At 39.6% G+C, this 17,735-nt stretch overlaps 4 protein-coding genes across 4 annotated transcripts; 2 read left to right on the top strand and 2 right to left on the bottom strand.

The window, feature by feature from the left end:
• Window positions 1–276: 276 nt before the first annotated feature.
• On the top strand, window positions 277–15,214 carry LOC144628537 (eukaryotic translation initiation factor 4E type 3-like). The gene is made up of 8 exons (XM_078486652.1): window positions 277–487; window positions 562–634; window positions 1,315–1,409; window positions 2,601–2,661; window positions 2,956–3,022; window positions 4,449–4,543; window positions 5,250–5,310; window positions 12,563–15,214. The coding sequence occupies exons 1-8, from the start codon at window positions 294–296 to the stop codon at window positions 12,640–12,642; spliced, it is 726 nt and encodes a 241-aa protein (XP_078342778.1). The 5' UTR covers window positions 277–293; the 3' UTR covers window positions 12,643–15,214.
• On the top strand, window positions 6,178–6,975 carry LOC144628534 (uncharacterized). The gene has a single exon (XM_078486650.1). The coding sequence runs from the start codon at window positions 6,185–6,187 to the stop codon at window positions 6,971–6,973; it is 789 nt and encodes a 262-aa protein (XP_078342776.1). The 5' UTR covers window positions 6,178–6,184; the 3' UTR covers window positions 6,974–6,975.
• LOC144628508 (uncharacterized) lies at window positions 8,416–10,259 on the bottom strand. Its single transcript, XM_078486620.1, has 2 exons — window positions 8,830–10,259; window positions 8,416–8,645 (listed from the first exon to the last, which is right to left on the bottom strand). Exons 1-2 carry the CDS (start codon window positions 9,984–9,986, stop codon window positions 8,420–8,422), a joined length of 1,383 nt encoding a protein of 460 aa, XP_078342746.1. The 5' UTR covers window positions 9,987–10,259; the 3' UTR covers window positions 8,416–8,419.
• A 359-nt stretch (window positions 15,215–15,573) lies between the features above and the next one.
• LOC144628529 (beta-3 adrenergic receptor-like) lies at window positions 15,574–17,338 on the bottom strand. The gene has a single exon (XM_078486646.1). It carries the CDS (start codon window positions 17,336–17,338, stop codon window positions 16,403–16,405), a length of 936 nt encoding a protein of 311 aa, XP_078342772.1. The 3' UTR covers window positions 15,574–16,402.
• Between the last annotated feature and the right edge of the window lie 397 nt (window positions 17,339–17,735).

Below are 17,735 nucleotides of genomic sequence, written 5' to 3'. Positions count from 1 at the left end.
AGAAACGATGGAACAGACGAAATTATCACTTACCGGGGACTACTGGGTAACCTGTTTTACGCATATTTTTCCAACTTTTACGCTTAGGAAAATAATATTTTTGTATTTGTTTCTCGTTACATAAGGAGTTTAATTTAGGATTCTTGATTGTTTTTTTTTTTGGTAGGAATAAATTCAATGGGTTAACGGACTTATGAAGTCAAAATATTTCCCCAGGAAGGCCCTATTGTGAAAGCTGTGGAACACTCATGACGTAATTTGTTGTGGTTTCACAACAGAATACGGTTCTAGAAATGGCGGTCGAGCAGAGCACTTCGCCGATGATATCAAGTGCGTTCTTGCACAATTGCGCTTCAAAACTACAAGAAGACGGAACGGAAGATATCAGTAATTCGCCGCATCTTTCAAGGAAGTCGCTAGATGAACTGGAAAGCTCAGAAAAGAGTGGAATTCCATTAAATACACCTTGGACTCTATGGCATGACAAGCAAGTACCCTGCGCTAAAAATAATTTTAATTCTGTCCCTTCACCTTTTTAAGCGATTATTTTTATATTTCTAGATATGTCCGTGGGGCAACGGCAGCAGAATATGCAGCGAATCTACGAAAGGTTTACAAAGTCCATACAATTCAGGTATTTTTTTTAAGGTCAATTATTCGAATAACAAAGTTCGAACAAGTAAAAATTTCTGGTAATATGAGCTGTCAAATTTTTTGCTGTGAAGTCTGAAGTCTTAAATCGCAAATGGCAACTAATCGTTTTAGTGGAATTCTTGAGTTTAAAGTGCTATTTAAATCAGAGTAAATCTAAACAGTTGTATGCTCGTTTAATTCAAGCAATATCTTAATTTCTACCGTCTATACTTTGTTTGACAGCCAGATTGAATTAATAATGAAAAGGTTTATTTTGAAAGGGATATGACGGTTTTCCGGCAGACCGGTCTTCAGTAGGGACTTTTTAAATTCGTTTCGGAAATACTTATGGAAGTGGTTACTGTTTTCAAATCGCTCTTTGTAATGCTTGCGTATATCTAAGCGACTAATATTGTTTGATTCGCATCAAAATATTAGCAAAAGACAAGCTATGTCTCGGGCTAGAATAATAGGATTATTTTTACCTCAGAAGTAAACATATGTAAGTTCAAAGTTCGAGGACTTTAATCTAAGTGCAAGATATATCTGTGGCATTTGAGGGTTAATAGGGAAAACTAGTCATAATAAATGGTACATCTATGACAATTTAATTGTTAAATAAATACAATATATTTAATTTTATACTATATTATTCATTATGCTATAATTTAACATTCCTAGAGTTTTTGGAGCGTCTTCAACAACATACCACTCACGTCATGTCTGGATATGAGAACAAGCTATCACTTTATGAGAGGAGAGAGAAAACCATTATGGTATGGGTGTAAATAAAGCAGATTGTACACTTTCAGAAAGTTAGTCTTTTTTACAAGTTCAATCATCATTTGTAATGCACCTATCAATGTTAAGCTCGGGCTAACCATGGGAATTTGATCGTGAGGTCAGTCCCCAGGGTAGGGATTTTGATTGTATGTGATGTTATTTTGGTCATATATGGTCCTCTGCAACATTAGGTTTGAAGGACATCTGACCACCTTCCCTTGCTCCCGGGTGGGGATTTTGACCAACTATTTTGTCCCAGGGGTAGGGAATTTGCCTTTTTTTAAAAAAAATGTCAAAATCCCCACCCCCATGCCCGACCCTCCCCCCTTTTCCTCTGGCTTAACATTGATAGGTGCATAATCCTTCATTTTACTTATTGGTCATCTGTTCTTGGGAGTTATTCCATTTCCCGAGTTGACTCTGGGCCCGAGTCACCGGCATCCGTTGCCAAGTCAGACCGAGTCACTGCTCAGCGGTATACCTTTCAAACAAGACCACAAAGTTTTGTTGATCACAGGTTGTTTGTAAGATCGCGAGTGGTAAGTGCAGAGGTTGCCTATTCACTAAGTTAGAATTCCAAGTTGGACTTCAGGTTAGACTTTTGAGTTGGATTTTTGACATGGATTTTTCCCGGTTTGCTTGCAGTTGCATGTAGTTCAACTTTGGTTTTCTTGTGGTAAGCTCCACTCCGGTTTGCTTGCGGTTAGTCAGTTTGCTTGCAGTTGGCTCTATCTCTGTTCGCTTGCCATTAGCTCACATGTGTTGGTTAGGGTGACACGCCGCTTGCAGTACATGTATATAAAGTTTAAAATTTGTTTTATTTTCTTTCAATACCAAATCCAATTCTTAACCTACATAAAATGCAATACTTGTGACATTTCCTTAATCATCAAACCACTGACCAGTGACTTGGGCACTTGAATCAGACTCAGATTTGACTTGGACTCAGAGTAATGACTCCAAGGCTGTGGGCCCAAAGGTTCCAAACTATGAGATCCAGGGTGCCCAGCATAAAGCTTATATGAAAGAAATAAACATGTAAGAAGTCGCCTGAGGCACCCGGGCACCCTTAGAGCACAGCCCTGGATGACGTCAACCTGTGAACTCCTGTTCCTTGCTTCTCCAGTAAAAGCCATGTTTACTGTAATTCTTGCAAAACCAACATAATTTACCAATTTAAATAGGGAAGACAAAGAGAATGTTAATGGTGGCTACTGGAAAATGAGATGCACCAAGCAAAATACAGTAAGTCAAATTTATGTGTAACATTATGTGTCATGCAATCGCTCCTGCATCACTTAAAATCAAGAACCAGTGAGAATCATTAAATTCCACGTATGATGAGTATGTGTAAGCTTCTAAGTCTCTGTCTCAGTGGCCGGCCTTTGCAGATTTAGGTGTTTATTTCCGCACCATTATTTTTTGTGACTTCATGACTGCACAGATGCCTAGTGAGATCCCAACAATTTTATTAAAAAGAAATTAATATGAAAATTAAAAATCAGTCACTCTTAATTTATGCACTCTGACTGTACACAGGATAAAGTGTGGAAAGAGTTGCTTCTGGCAGCCATTGGTGAACAATTTGTTGACAGTGTTAGAGAAGGTATAATATAAAAATTTAATATTTAATTCTGTTAAGTATGTCTTTTTATAATATTGATAGGAGTCTGCACGCGCTCTGATTGGCTAAAAACCTATGTTTTATCAGTTGGTATAAAGCATAGAAAAATCATGTTTTATTGTTTTTCGTCAGCTTTTCTCGAGTGCTTCGCACGTCGTTGACTGTTTGTTGGCTATAACCATTCGTATCCAACAAGGGCGAAAAATCTCGCTCTTGTTCGTACATATTTTCAATATTTAAACGTGTCACTCGCGGTGTCTAAATCTATATCATAAAGCAAATAAAGAAGCATATTAAGCCATGTTTTATTCTGTCATAAAACACTCCAGGCATTTGAGAACACTCGAGAAATGTAGAAACATTCGGGTGCGGCTCATGTTTTCTACATTTCCTCGTGTTCTCAAATGCCCGTCGTGTTTTATGAGAGAAAAAAACATGGCTTAGGCTTCTTTTTTTGTTAAATAATGTAATACCTACTGTACAAGGATAAATGTACATAAGCTTGTGCTGTGATTACCGTAATGATTCGATTAAGCGCCCGGGGCCTGCTTATTAACTTTTGGCACTTCAAGGGAGGGCGCTTATTTGAGACAGAGCGCTTTTTTGGTACAGGGCGCTTATTTAATTTTTTGAGAAACAAAGCTTTAATAAATATTAAAATAACTAACAATAACAGAAACTGTAACAGTAACAAAGTTTTGAAATTTCATTTACTTTTTGAAGAATTGTTCCTTTTTGCAGTTAATATACCGGTAATATATACATGTACAGTACGGTGAATGTTCATAAGTTTATCTATTCGACGTCGATGGCATCAGTAGAGGCAGTTATTCACAAGGAAAGAATTCCACACAGCCCCATACATTAATTATGTATGCAACTATTTCATACTATCACAATACACAAACAGCAATCATGAAAAGAACGAATCAGTCACAAAATTGCATGCATAATTAATGTACGAAGGCCACTGCTCCTCCCCCCCCCCTTTGCATTTTTATTAAATGTTTGATAACTGTCTAAAGTGGTAAATTGTGCAATAAGTATGCTGTTAATAAAGCAGAGTCTTCACAAAGTGAATTTTTAATATACCTTGTTTTTTTATTTTTGCGGAGGGTGTGGGGGGGGGGGGAGTGAGGGACTTGCCCATGTGCCCCATTTCTTCAGCCCCCTCTTTCTGAGTTTCCTGGATCTATCTCTGAAAATGATAAGCACCCCTTCACTTAAAATGCTCCCTTTGAAGTAAGTGCCCAGAAGAAGACTTCTATTGGGACAAATAAAGAATTTCACTTCACGATATCACAGTCAAATGGGATGTTCTTTTGTGACAAATTTTGCAATATTGCAGGAAAATTATTAAAAAAGAGATCAAAAGAGATCAAAGTTAATGATTATTTTAATTTTTCAGATGATGAAGTATGTGGCATAAGTGTTAGTGTGCGTGAGAGAGATGACATCATTCAAATCTGGAATTCAAATGCTAAGGCTGTTGAGGATGCAACAGTAAGGCATTACATTTACAGTTTACATAATTTAATTTATCATTCTTGAAATTTTTTCTTCCTTTTCATTGGCTGAGAGCCCACCACGTGATCTGCAAATACATGTAACTGCCTACAAATAATGGTCTGCTCGTGCGCATTAGCATCTGACAGTGATTGCTACAAATAATATTCTGCTTATGGCGTAGTTGTGTCTACTTCCAAGAAAATATCCTATCCCAGACTTGCCGTTTTCAGAACTGTATCACTATTTGTGTTTTTAATGGAAAACTTTCTGTCTGTCAACAATGTTGCTGCGATGATTTTATTTACGTTTAAGAAGGCCTCTTCCTCTGCCAAATTCTATTCCTATTCTAGACTTAATGGTTTTCTAGCAAATGATAGTACCCTATTCTAGACCAAAACTTGCTGATTTCTATACCCTATCCCAGACTAAACCATACCCTTCACAGCGTCACATACCTATTGATATAGCTCATTTATGGGAGTGCCCCCCCCCCCCACCCCCAGGCAATGGTTTTATATTTTCAGGAAAATGTAGATGTATTCTTAAAGTTTAATATATTTGCTTCAATTTTTTCAATCCATTTCGCATCATAATTTTATTTTGATTTAAAGAGATCAAACTTTAAAAACATTTATTTAATAAACTATTTTTTTTTCTGTAAGGACTTAATTTTAATTATGATCTTCATTTGTTGAAACAGGTTTTAGACAAAGTAAGGGACCTTTTAAAAGATGTTGACTTGTTTGATGATTTCTATAAATGTAAGTATATGATAATCAGACAAGAGCAGACAGCACATGATTATTCATAATAACCTAGTCAATGAAAGATTATTTCATTGACTAGGTCTTGGAAAGGGCCACAATTCCTAGTGATGTCTTCTTAAAGCTGCCATTACAGCTTCACATTAGGCTAATGGTGTTTGACTGTAAATACACATATTTTATCTAATCTATTTTTCTTTTTTCCTGCTTCCCTCCTCCTTTCCTATTCCTTCCTTCCTTTCCCACTTCTCCCTCCCTTATGCTTTTTCTCTCCATACTTCTCTCTCCTTGCATCCTTAACGTTTCCCAAAAATTTTCACTGCGTGTTTTACAGCCTTTGAGTGCGGTAGAGTTTACCAAATTTCGATGATTGCTTTCATTTTACCTAAACGCTCAACTAACTGTTTTGTGACTTGTAATTTATATCTTTGCCCGTTTTTAACTGATTTTAAGTTTTGTAGCATGTTCCGATCTTTTCTTTAGGAACGTTCCTCTAATATAATTTGTTCCTCATATTTGTGTTCCTGTTAACCTTAAGAGGACCAGCTTTTTATAAAGTTAGGAACAAAACGTTCACCCTAAGATAAAACAGGAACATTTCGTTCCGAGTTCCCAACTGTTGATGGAACATATTGTTCCCAAATTGATAATTTAGGACTGCTTTGTTCCGAGTTCCTATCTGTAAATGGGACGCGTTGTTCCCAAATTGATAATTTAGGACCGTTTTGTTCCGAGTTCCTATCTGTAAATGGGACGCGTTGTTCCCAAATTGATAATTTAGGACCGTTTTGTTCCGAGTTCTTAACTGTGAATGGAACGATTTGTTCCCAAATTGATAATTTGTATTGAAAAGGTGAAGGGATCTCGCCCTATGACTTATCAGTACTTGACGGTGGACATGGTTAAAACAGCTAAGGCGAACGGAGGATTCATTGACCAGAAAAAGTTCAAAACGGCCAGCAAGTATGGATTTGACTCATTAATTTTGACTGATGCAAGCATGCGGGTGCTGGAAAGCTACATAAATTTCGTAAGGCCATTACTCAAACCCCAGTGCGACTTCGTACTTGTCACTAGAAACGGAGGCCAGCATAGCAAATTGGGCGACGTCATGAGTAAATTGGTGTTCGATGCAATCGGGAAGTATATTCATCCAACGCGCTATCGTCAAATTGTCGAAACGCAAAGCCTCAATCTACTCACAAGCACGGAGCAACAAATTTTGTCAGAAGACCAAAAACACAGTTCTGCCTTTGCAAAAGTTCACTATCAAAAGCAGAGATCGCGCGAAGTTGCTGTGAAAGCTCACGAGTGTCTGCAAAAGCTACAAGGAACGAAAGGCTCAGATTTGGATAAGGAAGTGCACACGAGGTTTAGCGCTACAACTTCAACAATTTCAGAATCTGTCGGAACAACAGAATCAATGAGCGCCTCTCCTGAAAGGGACTCCCCTCCCAAAAAACAATTGCGAATTCAACGAAATCATCGCCGGGTGTTGAAATTCACGGAAGAAGAGGACAATTTTCTCAAGAAAGGTTTAAAAAGATACGGGTTTGGACAGTGGACGGCAATTTTGAGAGATCCCGATTTCAAATTTCAAGACGGAAGAACGGCGGACTCGCTTAAGAAAAGGGCTGGAATGAAAATGCCACTAGCTTAATTAACAACACAACATGACTGCTATGACATTTATTTCAGATAATTATACACCGTGTACATGCACTTGAGCGAGTTTCGATGTGAAAACTTATCTTAAATTGCAATAAAGATAACTTGGCTACGACGCCATCGCCATTTAACGTTTGCCTAAGTTTCTGACTACTGACCACTACCACAGTCATTCCGCACACGTCACGTAACAATCGTCTCGACGTTCACGGCTGACTCGGTCTGAAGTAATGCGTTATCTTTGCCATCTTCGGCGGTTGGCTAGAGCTCTGGCCTGTTTTCCGCGATCGTCGTTTTTGTGAAGAAGAACGCGGCGTCTGAGAGCGACGGCAGCTGGCGTTTGTCGTGGAGGGCGTTATGAACAACTGCTGCTCGTACCAGTCGTCGTCTACGCCACGGGGTGGATACGGCAGAGGGCACCATATGCTCTTGACATGCTCCGCCTGCTGGGGCGACAACCAGTTCATCTCCACGGCCTTCCTCTTCCGTTCCAGGAGCACGAACTTACTAAGACCGGGCACCTCTTCACGCTGAAACCTGGACTTGAGCGCATCCGCGGTGAGGTTCACCATGTATTCCAGCGCGCGCTTCACTTCCACGTCCGTGGCGGTGTCTTCTCGCATTTGGAGATCTTGAAGTTCCTTCTCTTTCGCCAAGACCCACTCATCCTCGTAGTACTCGCGAGCTTTGATTTCGAGGGTCCGTTGTTCTTCCTCCTTCTTTCTGGCGAAGTACTCATTTCTGGACCGCTCTACCTCGGGATGGTAAGGCCCTTCGACGGACTCGAGCAAGTGGGCGTGTTCTTCTCTCAGCATTCCCAGCGATACCCAGCGTTCCCGCGTTTCCTCCAAGACTCGTTCTCGTGCTTCTACGGCTTCCCTCTCGCGTTCGTTAACGGCACGTCTTACCCCAGCAGCTATTAACCCGAGCTGCCGTTCCTTCAAACTGTCGACTGGCTGTTGATCTCGAAGATGGATAACGTCCTCCAGACTTTTCTCCCACCACTTGGCGCCCCCTTCGTCTTCGCTAGCTGTTCCCTCGGTTTCCTCGTCACTTTCGAGAGCTGCTGTTTCGTCCACGTCGGTGGCGACGTCACTCTCGCTCTCGTCCATCTTCAAGTTTCGGATACGCTCTTTTTCTGTTTCGTCAAACGGGCTGTTTTCGTAAACGGTGCCAGGAGCTGGCGGAGGCAATTCGTCGTCAGGAGTCTCGGCCACGCTGCTTGCCCAAGCGATGCATTCCATGGCGTTCTCTTTTAAATACTGCATGACGCCCGCTACTGGTGGTGTTGTCAAGGTCTTGAAAAAGAATTTCCGCAGACGCACGTTCATCGCTGAGTTGTGATCTTCGCCAAAATCCATTTCTTTTTGGCAGGTAATGAACATTGGACAGCGGACGGTCAATGGCGTAGAAGACTTGTACTTTCTGTCGTGCGCTGTCAATCCACCCTGGGTGAAAACCTTAAGAAAACGTAAAGAAAAAATGTCAAGAAAACGTCGCAGCGAGACGCGAACAAAACCACCCCCGTTAAACTAGGTGAACGAACCTTCCAATCGTCCGGATCCAGCAGCTTGGCGTAACACTCGTCCATGAATATAATCTGTGTGTCTTCGTCGATTAGGCTTTTGTTGAACGATTTCTGTTTTGTTATCATGGCGATGTATCTGTAAAGAAAGATAGAAAAGAAAGAAACGATAGAAAATGATCAATTGATAGGTCAAGGTTGGTTTTTAAAACATTTTGTTACAGTACAGCTGCGACATTCGATTCTGAGGGCAACATAAATGTATAGAATTCAAAGAAAACGTTACGCGTCCAGTATTCTTATCAATCATTGATCACACTTACCTGTCGGGGATTATCCGAGTGATGGGTGCAAACAGGGATGTTTTTCCGCTGTTCGGATCGCCAATCAAGCACAGTACTTTCTCTTTGTGCTGCTTGATTCCACAGTTTAGCAACCTGATGTAGTACTCGCAGAAGTATTTCATTTCTGACTCGGATAGGCTGTTTTGAAGAATTTGTTTGAAATAAACTGGATCTGGTGTTTTGTCGTGCTTGTAATCAACAAAGGCTCTGGGCGTTTCTTTGCCGACGTCTGCGTCTTTTATGGCGTTTACAACGAACCTTCTCTTGCTCACTGAAAAGCAATACCCATCTGAGACCTCAATCAAATCGAAGTTGATTTTGAGTTGATTTGAAAACTCACTCTGTGGATCGCCAAGTATGCTATCTAGCTTGTTAAGATGCTTTATAACGATCTCCTTGAAGTGATCGCTGTTGCCGAGGAGCGACAAAAACTTCTTTACAGTGCAGCAATGTTGATATGTGTACTTTGAAGAGCCAACTTTTTTGTACACTTCTCCCTTGTACAGCGCGTAGCCAAGCTTTTTCATTGCCCTTTCGACGTCATTTATAGCGACCACTATCGGCGACGCCAACGCTTGAGTGCAGGTTTGGTCGACGGACGACACACTACAATCTCCGATGCCATATACGTCAAACCGAAGCCCAGCCCGAATGAGAGCTGGAATTCCCTTGTCGCGCAGCGTAGAACAGAATGAATTTGAAATGACCTGCAATCTCACAACATGCTCGGTCCCGTGAACGGCTTCGCCCAAAGGCTCTTCCATTAATTGATCTCTTAATATTTCCAGTCCGTGGGCAAACGACAGATCTACTTTTTTCTGCAAGTAGTCATTGGAGTGATCTTTTAAGGTCGTACACAAAGGCGATGACGATTCTTCTTCTTTACCCTTCTTGCAGTCCGGCAGAATCTTTGCGGTAATATCCATTCCTGTTTCCAGCAGGGCTGAGTGAATTGGCACGGTTGAAACATGCGTTCCGTTCTGTGACTGCACCGCAATCCAATACGAGATAGCGGGCCAAAAGATTACTTTTTTGGCATTGGGCGCGTCCCCACCCTCTTCTTCGATTACTTCGTTTCTGGGATCTTTTTTAACTCTACTTTCAACCGCTGACACGGCGGAGAAAAAGAAGGCCATTCCTGGAATATTCTTAATGGCCTGGTCACACTCGTCTCGCTTGCTACATATTTGAAGCCAGAGCTCATCAGGATTTGTATTAGGTCTTCCATCACATTTTCGAAAAGAGACTTTCGCAGAAATTAAAGAGCATGTAGATGCAACTGGAAGAATACGGCTTACCAAAGCACTTCGTATACTCTGTATTAAAAAAAAGTAATGGAGAAGTTTTATCAATGACAGTGCTTCCGTTTTATCTTTTTGGAATTAAACGATTTCAGAAATAGTGCAAAGAAGGTATGAATAAAGCTGATTTATAACTTGAAAAATTTTAGCTTTAACGCATTTTGGCATAAATTCTAGAAAGTGAGTTTTAGTTTTGCATCCAAACGGCATTTCGCGAGATTTCTATTGTGGCTTGTGTGCTGGATTTTCAAAATGGCGGATTTTATACAACAAGAAGGTCTATTCTTAGCACCAAGAGGTCGTTTTTCACCCGGCCTACTTATATTTAAAAATGGCGGATAGTTAAATACAGAAAATATCCTCGGAAATAAGAAGTCGTACTTTGTGCCTCGTGTGCCGAATTTTCAAAATGGTGGATTTTATACGGCAAGAAGGTCTATTCTTAGCACCAAGAGGTCGTTTTTCATCCGTCCTACTTATATTTAAAAATGGCGGATAGTTAAATACAGAAAATATCTTTGGAAATAAGTTGTCGTACTTTGTGCCTTGTGTGCCGAATTTTCAAAATGGCGGATTTTATACAGCAAGAAGGTCTATTCTTGGCACCAAGTGATCGTTTCTTCACCCAGCCTACTTATATTTAAAAATGGCGGATAGTTAAATACAGAAAATATCCTCGGAAATAAGTAGTCGTAGTTTGTGCCTTGTGTGCCGAGTTTTCAAAATGGCGGATTTTTACAGCAAGAAGGTCTGTTCTTGGTAAAAAGTAGTCGTTGTTCGCTTTTCCTGTTTAGTTAAATTTCAAAATGGCGAATGGTAATCTACACAAGAAAATTAACGATACCCATAATGGCTACTCGTAACAGAGAAAATACATATTACGTACCTTACTGTTAAGCTGTCTTGCAGGGACAGACGCCATGCTTGTCTCTCCTCCAAGTGACTGAAGTGTCTTATTACAACGTTTATATATCCTTCTGAAACTTGTTGATTCTAGTTGTCTCGTGCTCTTTTGTTTGTACGAAATTATTTCATGCTTAGGCAAAGCTGTAGCAACCTTAAGTTCTCGCGTAACAAAAGAAACGCTTGCAAGAATGTGCTAACCGTTACGTAATCGGCTCTTCAAAATCCGAAGCGTTTCTATTTATAAATAGTATACCAATAGAACTTGTGAATGTAATGTTTTGTCACGTTGTTTTGTTCGGTATTTTTGTGACGAGGAACATTATCTTATGATCAAGGCTCTCGCGACACAAAAGAAGCGCTTGTAGGCATGTGCTAACATTTAAGAAATCTGTCATTGCCCTGTGCCCATACCCGAGAAAGTTGTGGAAAACTTGATTTGCCAAAATAAAAATATATATATGCCATAGTCAAGCCATTGCTATTCTTCGTGAAACAACTGTAAGTGCTATCTCCGCTGTGCCCGCATAATCCGTTATACTCAAAAACGTGTGCAGTCTCCACCATCCATAGTATTAAAATGCAACGGGGATATTGGCGACACCGGGGACAAAACTTACAGGACATATTAGAGCAATATATGAATATAGATGAAATCGACCGCGTTATTATTCCTCTTGGTACAACTGTAAGTGTTGTTTCCACTTTCCACTGGCGAACATATTTTTACCACGACGGGGACAACGGAGACACCGGAGACAGGACTTACAGTTTATCAGATATGAATTATATTAGTAATATAGATAATGTATTAATATATTTATCTTTTATCTCTTACATACTGTAAGTATATACTTACAGTACATAAGATAAAAATATATAAATATATTATCGATATTAATATAATTCATATTTTATTTACTGTAAGTATTTACTTACAGTTAATAAGATATGATTTATTTAAATATGTAATAAATATATTTATATAAATGCATATCTGATAAACTGTAAGTCCTGTCTCCGGTGTCTCCGTTGTCCCCGTCGTGGTAAAAATATGTTCGCCAGTGGAAAGTGGAAACAACACTTACAGTTGTACCAAGAGGAATAATAACGCGGTCGATTTCATCTATATTCATATATTGCTCTAATATGTCCTGTAAGTTCTGTCCCCGGTGTCGCCAATATCCCCGTTGCATTTTAATACTATGGATGGTGGAGACTGCACACGTTTCTGAGTATAACGGATTATGCGGGCACAGCGGAAATAGTACTTACAGTTTTAACATGAGGAATAGCAACCATGTTGAATATTTCATTAAAGTAAACGGAACCACGAAACTAAGGAAACGATCCTTCCCCCCTTACCACCCTCCCACTTCCTTCCTTCCTTCCTTCCTTCCCCCTCCTTGCTTGTCTTTTTTTTTTTTTTCTTGCCATTATGCTATTGTATGAATAATATTATTGCCTGTATATTTTAATTTATTTCATTGTATTTTATCTCTTTTCAGCTCACCAAGCCCATGATGCTTTTGAGGGGGTCCGGCCGAGGCCAACCAAGCCTCCTGGATTTCCATTCTTAAAAGACTGACACAAATCATTTCCCGATCTTTCTTAGTGTGTGGTTAGCCGGCCATGGTGGCATTTCTTGGCGAATGATAAGTGCTGAATAAGTGTGTGCATTTTGCTCAATCACAGTCTAAGGAACAAGTTATAGCAGTGCCAAGGAAGTTGGAGCAAGGCAAAAAGATGAATTGCCCCCGACCAACAGCCCTTAGATCTCCTTTATGATTGATCAACATGCAAACACAATTGAGCAAATTCAGCAACCATTGACCGAGAAACTGCGCATAGCTCGCCAGCATGTGGTTGATTTTGCTACTTTGGGTATTTCATGGTGCAACATGTATTACTAAGCAGTGAACTGTGGTGTACATGACCATGTTTGCCAAGAAAGCCCTGAGTTGGAGAGAAGATTCCACATGAAGACCAGCTGCCCAATGTAGTCACCATGGATCTACAAGTACGATCATGAATACTGTATGTATTACCGCATTTACTGATGCTGGCATGATTGATATGAAGTCTTAAGGAGAAGGAGCAGGGTAGCACAACACCTCACATAGATCTTAATAGGCAATTTCTGAGTTACCATTTGCCTCTGTTCCAAAACGAGTCTACTGCGAAATAATTCATATGAAAATGAGTTTTACCTAAAGGTCCATTTTCATGCAAATCAAACTCATTTTCATTTAAATGGTTTCGCATGTAGACTCGTTTTGAAACAGAGGCAAAGGGTAACTCGGAAATGGCCTATTGTCATGTATAGTTTAAAAACTAATACATGTACATAATGTTTTGGTCTAGCTAGATAGTCAGAGTACGTAGTAACATGTAGCAGTATCTTTAACTCCTCAAAAAAGCACTGTTTCTTTTTCTTTTTACATTCTTATCTAGTCTGGAATGGTGTGACCATTATATCGTGACTGTTACGTAATATAGACAAAATCTGAAAGTCTTTAAGCAGTGTATCCTTTTGTATATATTTTGGACGGGCAGAAGCTGATAATGACTTCTGGTACACAATATCTTTTAACAAAATGTAAGTCGGCGTGATATATTGGCTTTTAATTAATATATATAAGGGCCAATTAAGTTTTCTGTTCTTGATAGTCATTTTTCTTCATTTCCTTTTTGACCGACATATTTTAACTTTGAACAATATAAAATTGCAATAGAATTAGGTATGGAAGATGAATGAAATGACAATTATAAGAAACAGCTGGATATTTCTTGTATCCTGGATTTATTCATTAGCCTGCTTTGAAGCAACCTGGCTCAAGTGAATAATACCTAGCTCTCTGCACGCATTGCTGACCTAGATGCTATTTACAACCATGATCGACATCTATTCTCTCCTTACAATATTATTATTTAGTAGAAACTCAGCTGTGTTCTATTGGAAATCCGCGAATCTGATTGGTTCTCCCACTGATTTCTATTCGCCGATAGAAAACAGTCGCGCGCTCGCGTAGCTCTTAAGCGGTAAATTTTCTTGATTTTTGTCGTCAAAGTGCACAATATTGTAGGTTTTGGACTTCAATCCTTTAGAGTTTCTACTAAAACAATTAGACTACTCGCCCTCGTTTTCTATGAGCGATAGTCAACTCGGCTGCGCCTCGTTGACTATTTGCTCATAGAAAACTTGGGCTCGTAGTCTAATTGTTAAATATAATGTTAGACGGTCGGGTGGTGAGAATTAGTCTTGATATCAATAATCAAAATGACTGCAGGGTTCTCAATAGAAGGCAGCACCTGTGGTGAATCGTCTGGATGTATAGCTCCTTACTCTCAGTGTCTTTGTTACTTTTCTCTTACTTGTTTTGTTTTCATGGCCTCTTTTACTCGATCAACGAACGCACGAACGCATGATGAAGACCATTTTAGGATTTTACCTGAGTCCAGACCTTTACGGTAAAACATGATAACGAGTTACTTAAGTCCAGGCTTTTACAGTCTGTGTTTTCCAAAATGGCCACCAAGCAAAGAGCTCCCTTACTTTACCCAGCTTTTCCAGTGGTGATCTCCTACTTTAAAATCTATTGAGAACCCTGAATATATGGCAAAAGTAATAAAGGTCAATCTGCATGGGTAGGAATGAATTTGTAGAAAAGAATTACCGTAATTGTATATTAACAGAAAGTTATTTCGATTGTTAGAGGTGGTTTACTGTATATGCAATCTGATAGGTGGTTGTTAAATGTAGGAGAATGTAAATCCAACCTTTCTTTATATGTAGTTTCAATGACATAATATATTTTTATAGAACAGTTTTTAAGTTTTGGTGGCGAGGGGAAGGGGCAAAAGAAGGGGTGATGGGACAGGAGCTCATGGCAGAAGATAGGGCAGGGGTGATATAAAAAGGGAAAACTGCTTACATATTCTCAAAACTAATACAGGACGAAATGAATTGCATTCATTGATGATGTCAGATCTCAAGAAATAATAAAAAGAATAGCAGAACAATACTTCACAGGAAGAACATGCTGTTTACGGGATACAGATGTCCTGCCCCTCTTTTGTCTGCCTCTGCTCCCCTCCCCCTGCCCCACCCTCTTATAATTTTTTATGTTATTTTCTTTTCATATTGCATACAAAACTCACTCGATGCCATATAACACTTTTTATTTAAAAGCTCGTATTCCATGAAAATAACTAAAGTTAGCAATAACACTAATATAAAGTGTCAAGCAACAATGTACGTAGCCTTTAGGTAATCAATTAAATTTAACTGAACATGTTACTGACTTTTTACACATATTCCTTCTTATCATTTCTGTTTTTTACGGTATCTAAATAAGCAGTTTCCTGTTACTTGCTCAGTTATAAATTAAGGAATAAAACACAAAGTGAACTCTTGCCTATTTAATGTTAGCTGTCAAATCAAGTTTAGATTGTGAAATCTTGGCATTACGTTTTTCTTTCTTAAAGGATTGCCATGAACATCTGATTTTTTAAAAAAGCTTTCTAGAAACAAGAAGTACCGAGTGAATTTATCTTAAGTTTAGATACAAGATCCTTCTTTTCTTTGATAACTGCGTACGCTTATCGTCATATTGACTTGCTCCAAATCGCTCGTTTCATTGCCAGGAGACCTAATCGCGAAAGCCTTTTTCGCCGCCAAAACGCAAGACAGTTAATTTCATGCAAGTGCCACACATGACACAAGTCTCTCGTTCCAAGCCATTCGTCGATTTCGTGCGCTTTGCGAGCTAAACATACGCGGACAAATAGATTCGGCGTGGCCTTCAACGGGCGATTTTTCTTTTCTTTTCGCGTGCGATCTTTTCAAATAACTCTATCGACACAAAGGAAAACGAACGACTTGATCGACGTGGAACAAGGCTTCTTTTCTTACCTTACCACCTTAGAGAATATCAAATTTACAATGTTAATCGTCATGTCGCGCATAACGGTCACGCGTACCTCTCTACACAAACGAAAAACAACAACAACAACTGCTAAAAGCTGCGGCACACTTACTCAGTCTGGAGATAATGCACGACATTTAAGAATATTTTGATGTTACAGGAAATGATATTGTTGACATCGCGAAGCGCGTCTACGATATTGCGTGCGAAAGTGCGTAAGATATTGCCTTCAAGTTACAAAAGTTTCGTAATCAAAAGTCTTCGCCTTTTAGAGCGTTTTCGTAATAATCTCTTTCCAATGTAACGATTAGCGTTCATCGTTACAACTGAACGTTAGGCAAAAACGCATCGAAAAGCACGTTAACTAACGCATTCGTGTGGGCAAGGCCCAAGCTATGCAACAAAATGAATCCCGTTAAACTAATTAATCCGCAACACCTCCCTTGATGCCAGACACAACATCTCCCTTATTGTCATCTTTACTGCTTGCCTCACTTCTCGGATCCTCCAGCAATAAAGAAGCGGGTTTAAAGATGAATTTAAGATAACAAGAGTTCCTGTTATTCCCCAAAGGGTTGGAAGAAGCGAAAAGGGCCCATTGCTGGTGAATATAGCAGTAACTATAATATATGGTACATAACAAACCACTAATGTCATCAAGATCCATAATCCAGTACATACTGTTTTCCTGTATCGCCTTATGTTCAGTGGTAAACGTTCATTTGGTTGTCTTTGGTGAACATGGTCTTGTACTTCAGATGTGTGGCGGTGGAGTGTCAGGAAAATTTTCGAGTAGCAAAAAGCTGAGATCAAAATGCAAAGTGCCTGTAAAGTGTACCCATATATTTTCGCGATACTATACTCCCAAAACAACGTTATTGCATAAACAATGCTGGGAATCCAAGCACAGACAACAAATGCCCGTATTCGCCTCGAAGTAACAACGTGTCTGTATCTTAACTTTAATAACAGAGCGAGAAGTCTGTCCACACTTATTGCGGTCAACGTTAATAAAGACACTGAGGTCAAAATTGTAAAACTGACTGCACCAATGGCTGCAGAGTTAACGCAAAGGTCTATACCTTTTAAGTCTATTGTCCAATTCATAAAATGAACAGCAGCGGCTGGCCCCACGATAAGACCAACAAGAAGATCAGTGATTGCGAGGCAGCTGTACAGAAGTTTCGATGGTGGATGAAGAGAAGACTCCTTGCGCAACGCGACTAGGATCAACGCATTCCCAAGAATTGTGGCAATGGAGAGGAAAATGGATATGGCAGAAAAAAGCAGCGTATACTTTCCAGACGTTTTAAAATAGCCTGTGCAAGTGAGAACTCGCATCTGGTCAGCGTCCATAGTCTTGGTAGAGTTTATCGTCAATTGTGAACGGCGTATCGCTGAGAATGGTTTGTCACCGACTGTGAATTTGTCAGTTATATATGTACCACGGAAGAAAAAGTGGGCATGTAAATTTAATGACACATTAAAGAAAACAAACAGTGACTAGTGTCGTCACCGAGGCTTTTAGGGAAAACAGAACGCACTTTACCCTTGATTAAAAAAAATCAAAGTCTCTTCGAGATATCGACGTTTTTGCATGAAGTACGAGTCGAAGGTTTATCCTGTGCATTGTTCTTCGAACTTATCATTACAGTTTCTTTGTAGTTTAGTTTAACAATTTCCTATCTTCGCGGAGGAAATGCAGCCATATAATTTTGTCAAAAATGGCTCGTCCGCGCCGGGTATTTATACA

The sequence above is a fragment of the Oculina patagonica genome, chromosome 10 (assembly GCF_052425735.1).
Source record: "Oculina patagonica isolate OP01 chromosome 10, crgOcupat, whole genome shotgun sequence".
NCBI classification, from domain to species: Eukaryota; Metazoa; Cnidaria; class Anthozoa; order Scleractinia; family Oculinidae; genus Oculina; species Oculina patagonica.
The sequence above is the reverse complement of the archived record's forward strand: the minus strand, read 5'-3'. Positions and strand labels throughout refer to the sequence as shown.

Excerpts from the sequence above, each read along its gene's own strand:
- LOC144628537 (XM_078486652.1), top strand. The coding sequence starts at position 294 with ATGGCGGTCGAGCAGAGCACTTCGCCGATGATATCAAGTGCGTTCTTG. Across the intron at positions 1,410-2,600 it reads GGAGAGAGAAAACCATTATG|GGAAGACAAAGAGAATGTTA; the intron begins GTATGGGTGTAA and ends CAATTTAAATAG. Across the intron at positions 2,662-2,955 it reads GATGCACCAAGCAAAATACA|GATAAAGTGTGGAAAGAGTT; the intron begins GTAAGTCAAATT and ends GACTGTACACAG.
- LOC144628534 (XM_078486650.1), top strand. The coding sequence starts at position 6,185 with ATGACTTATCAGTACTTGACGGTGGACATGGTTAAAACAGCTAAGGCG.
- LOC144628508 (XM_078486620.1), bottom strand. The coding sequence starts at position 9,986 with ATGGCCTTCTTTTTCTCCGCCGTGTCAGCGGTTGAAAGTAGAGTTAAA. Across the intron at positions 8,646-8,829 it reads ACTCGGATAATCCCCGACAG|ATACATCGCCATGATAACAA; the intron begins GTAAGTGTGATC and ends CTTTCTTTACAG.
- LOC144628529 (XM_078486646.1), bottom strand. The coding sequence starts at position 17,338 with ATGGACGCTGACCAGATGCGAGTTCTCACTTGCACAGGCTATTTTAAA.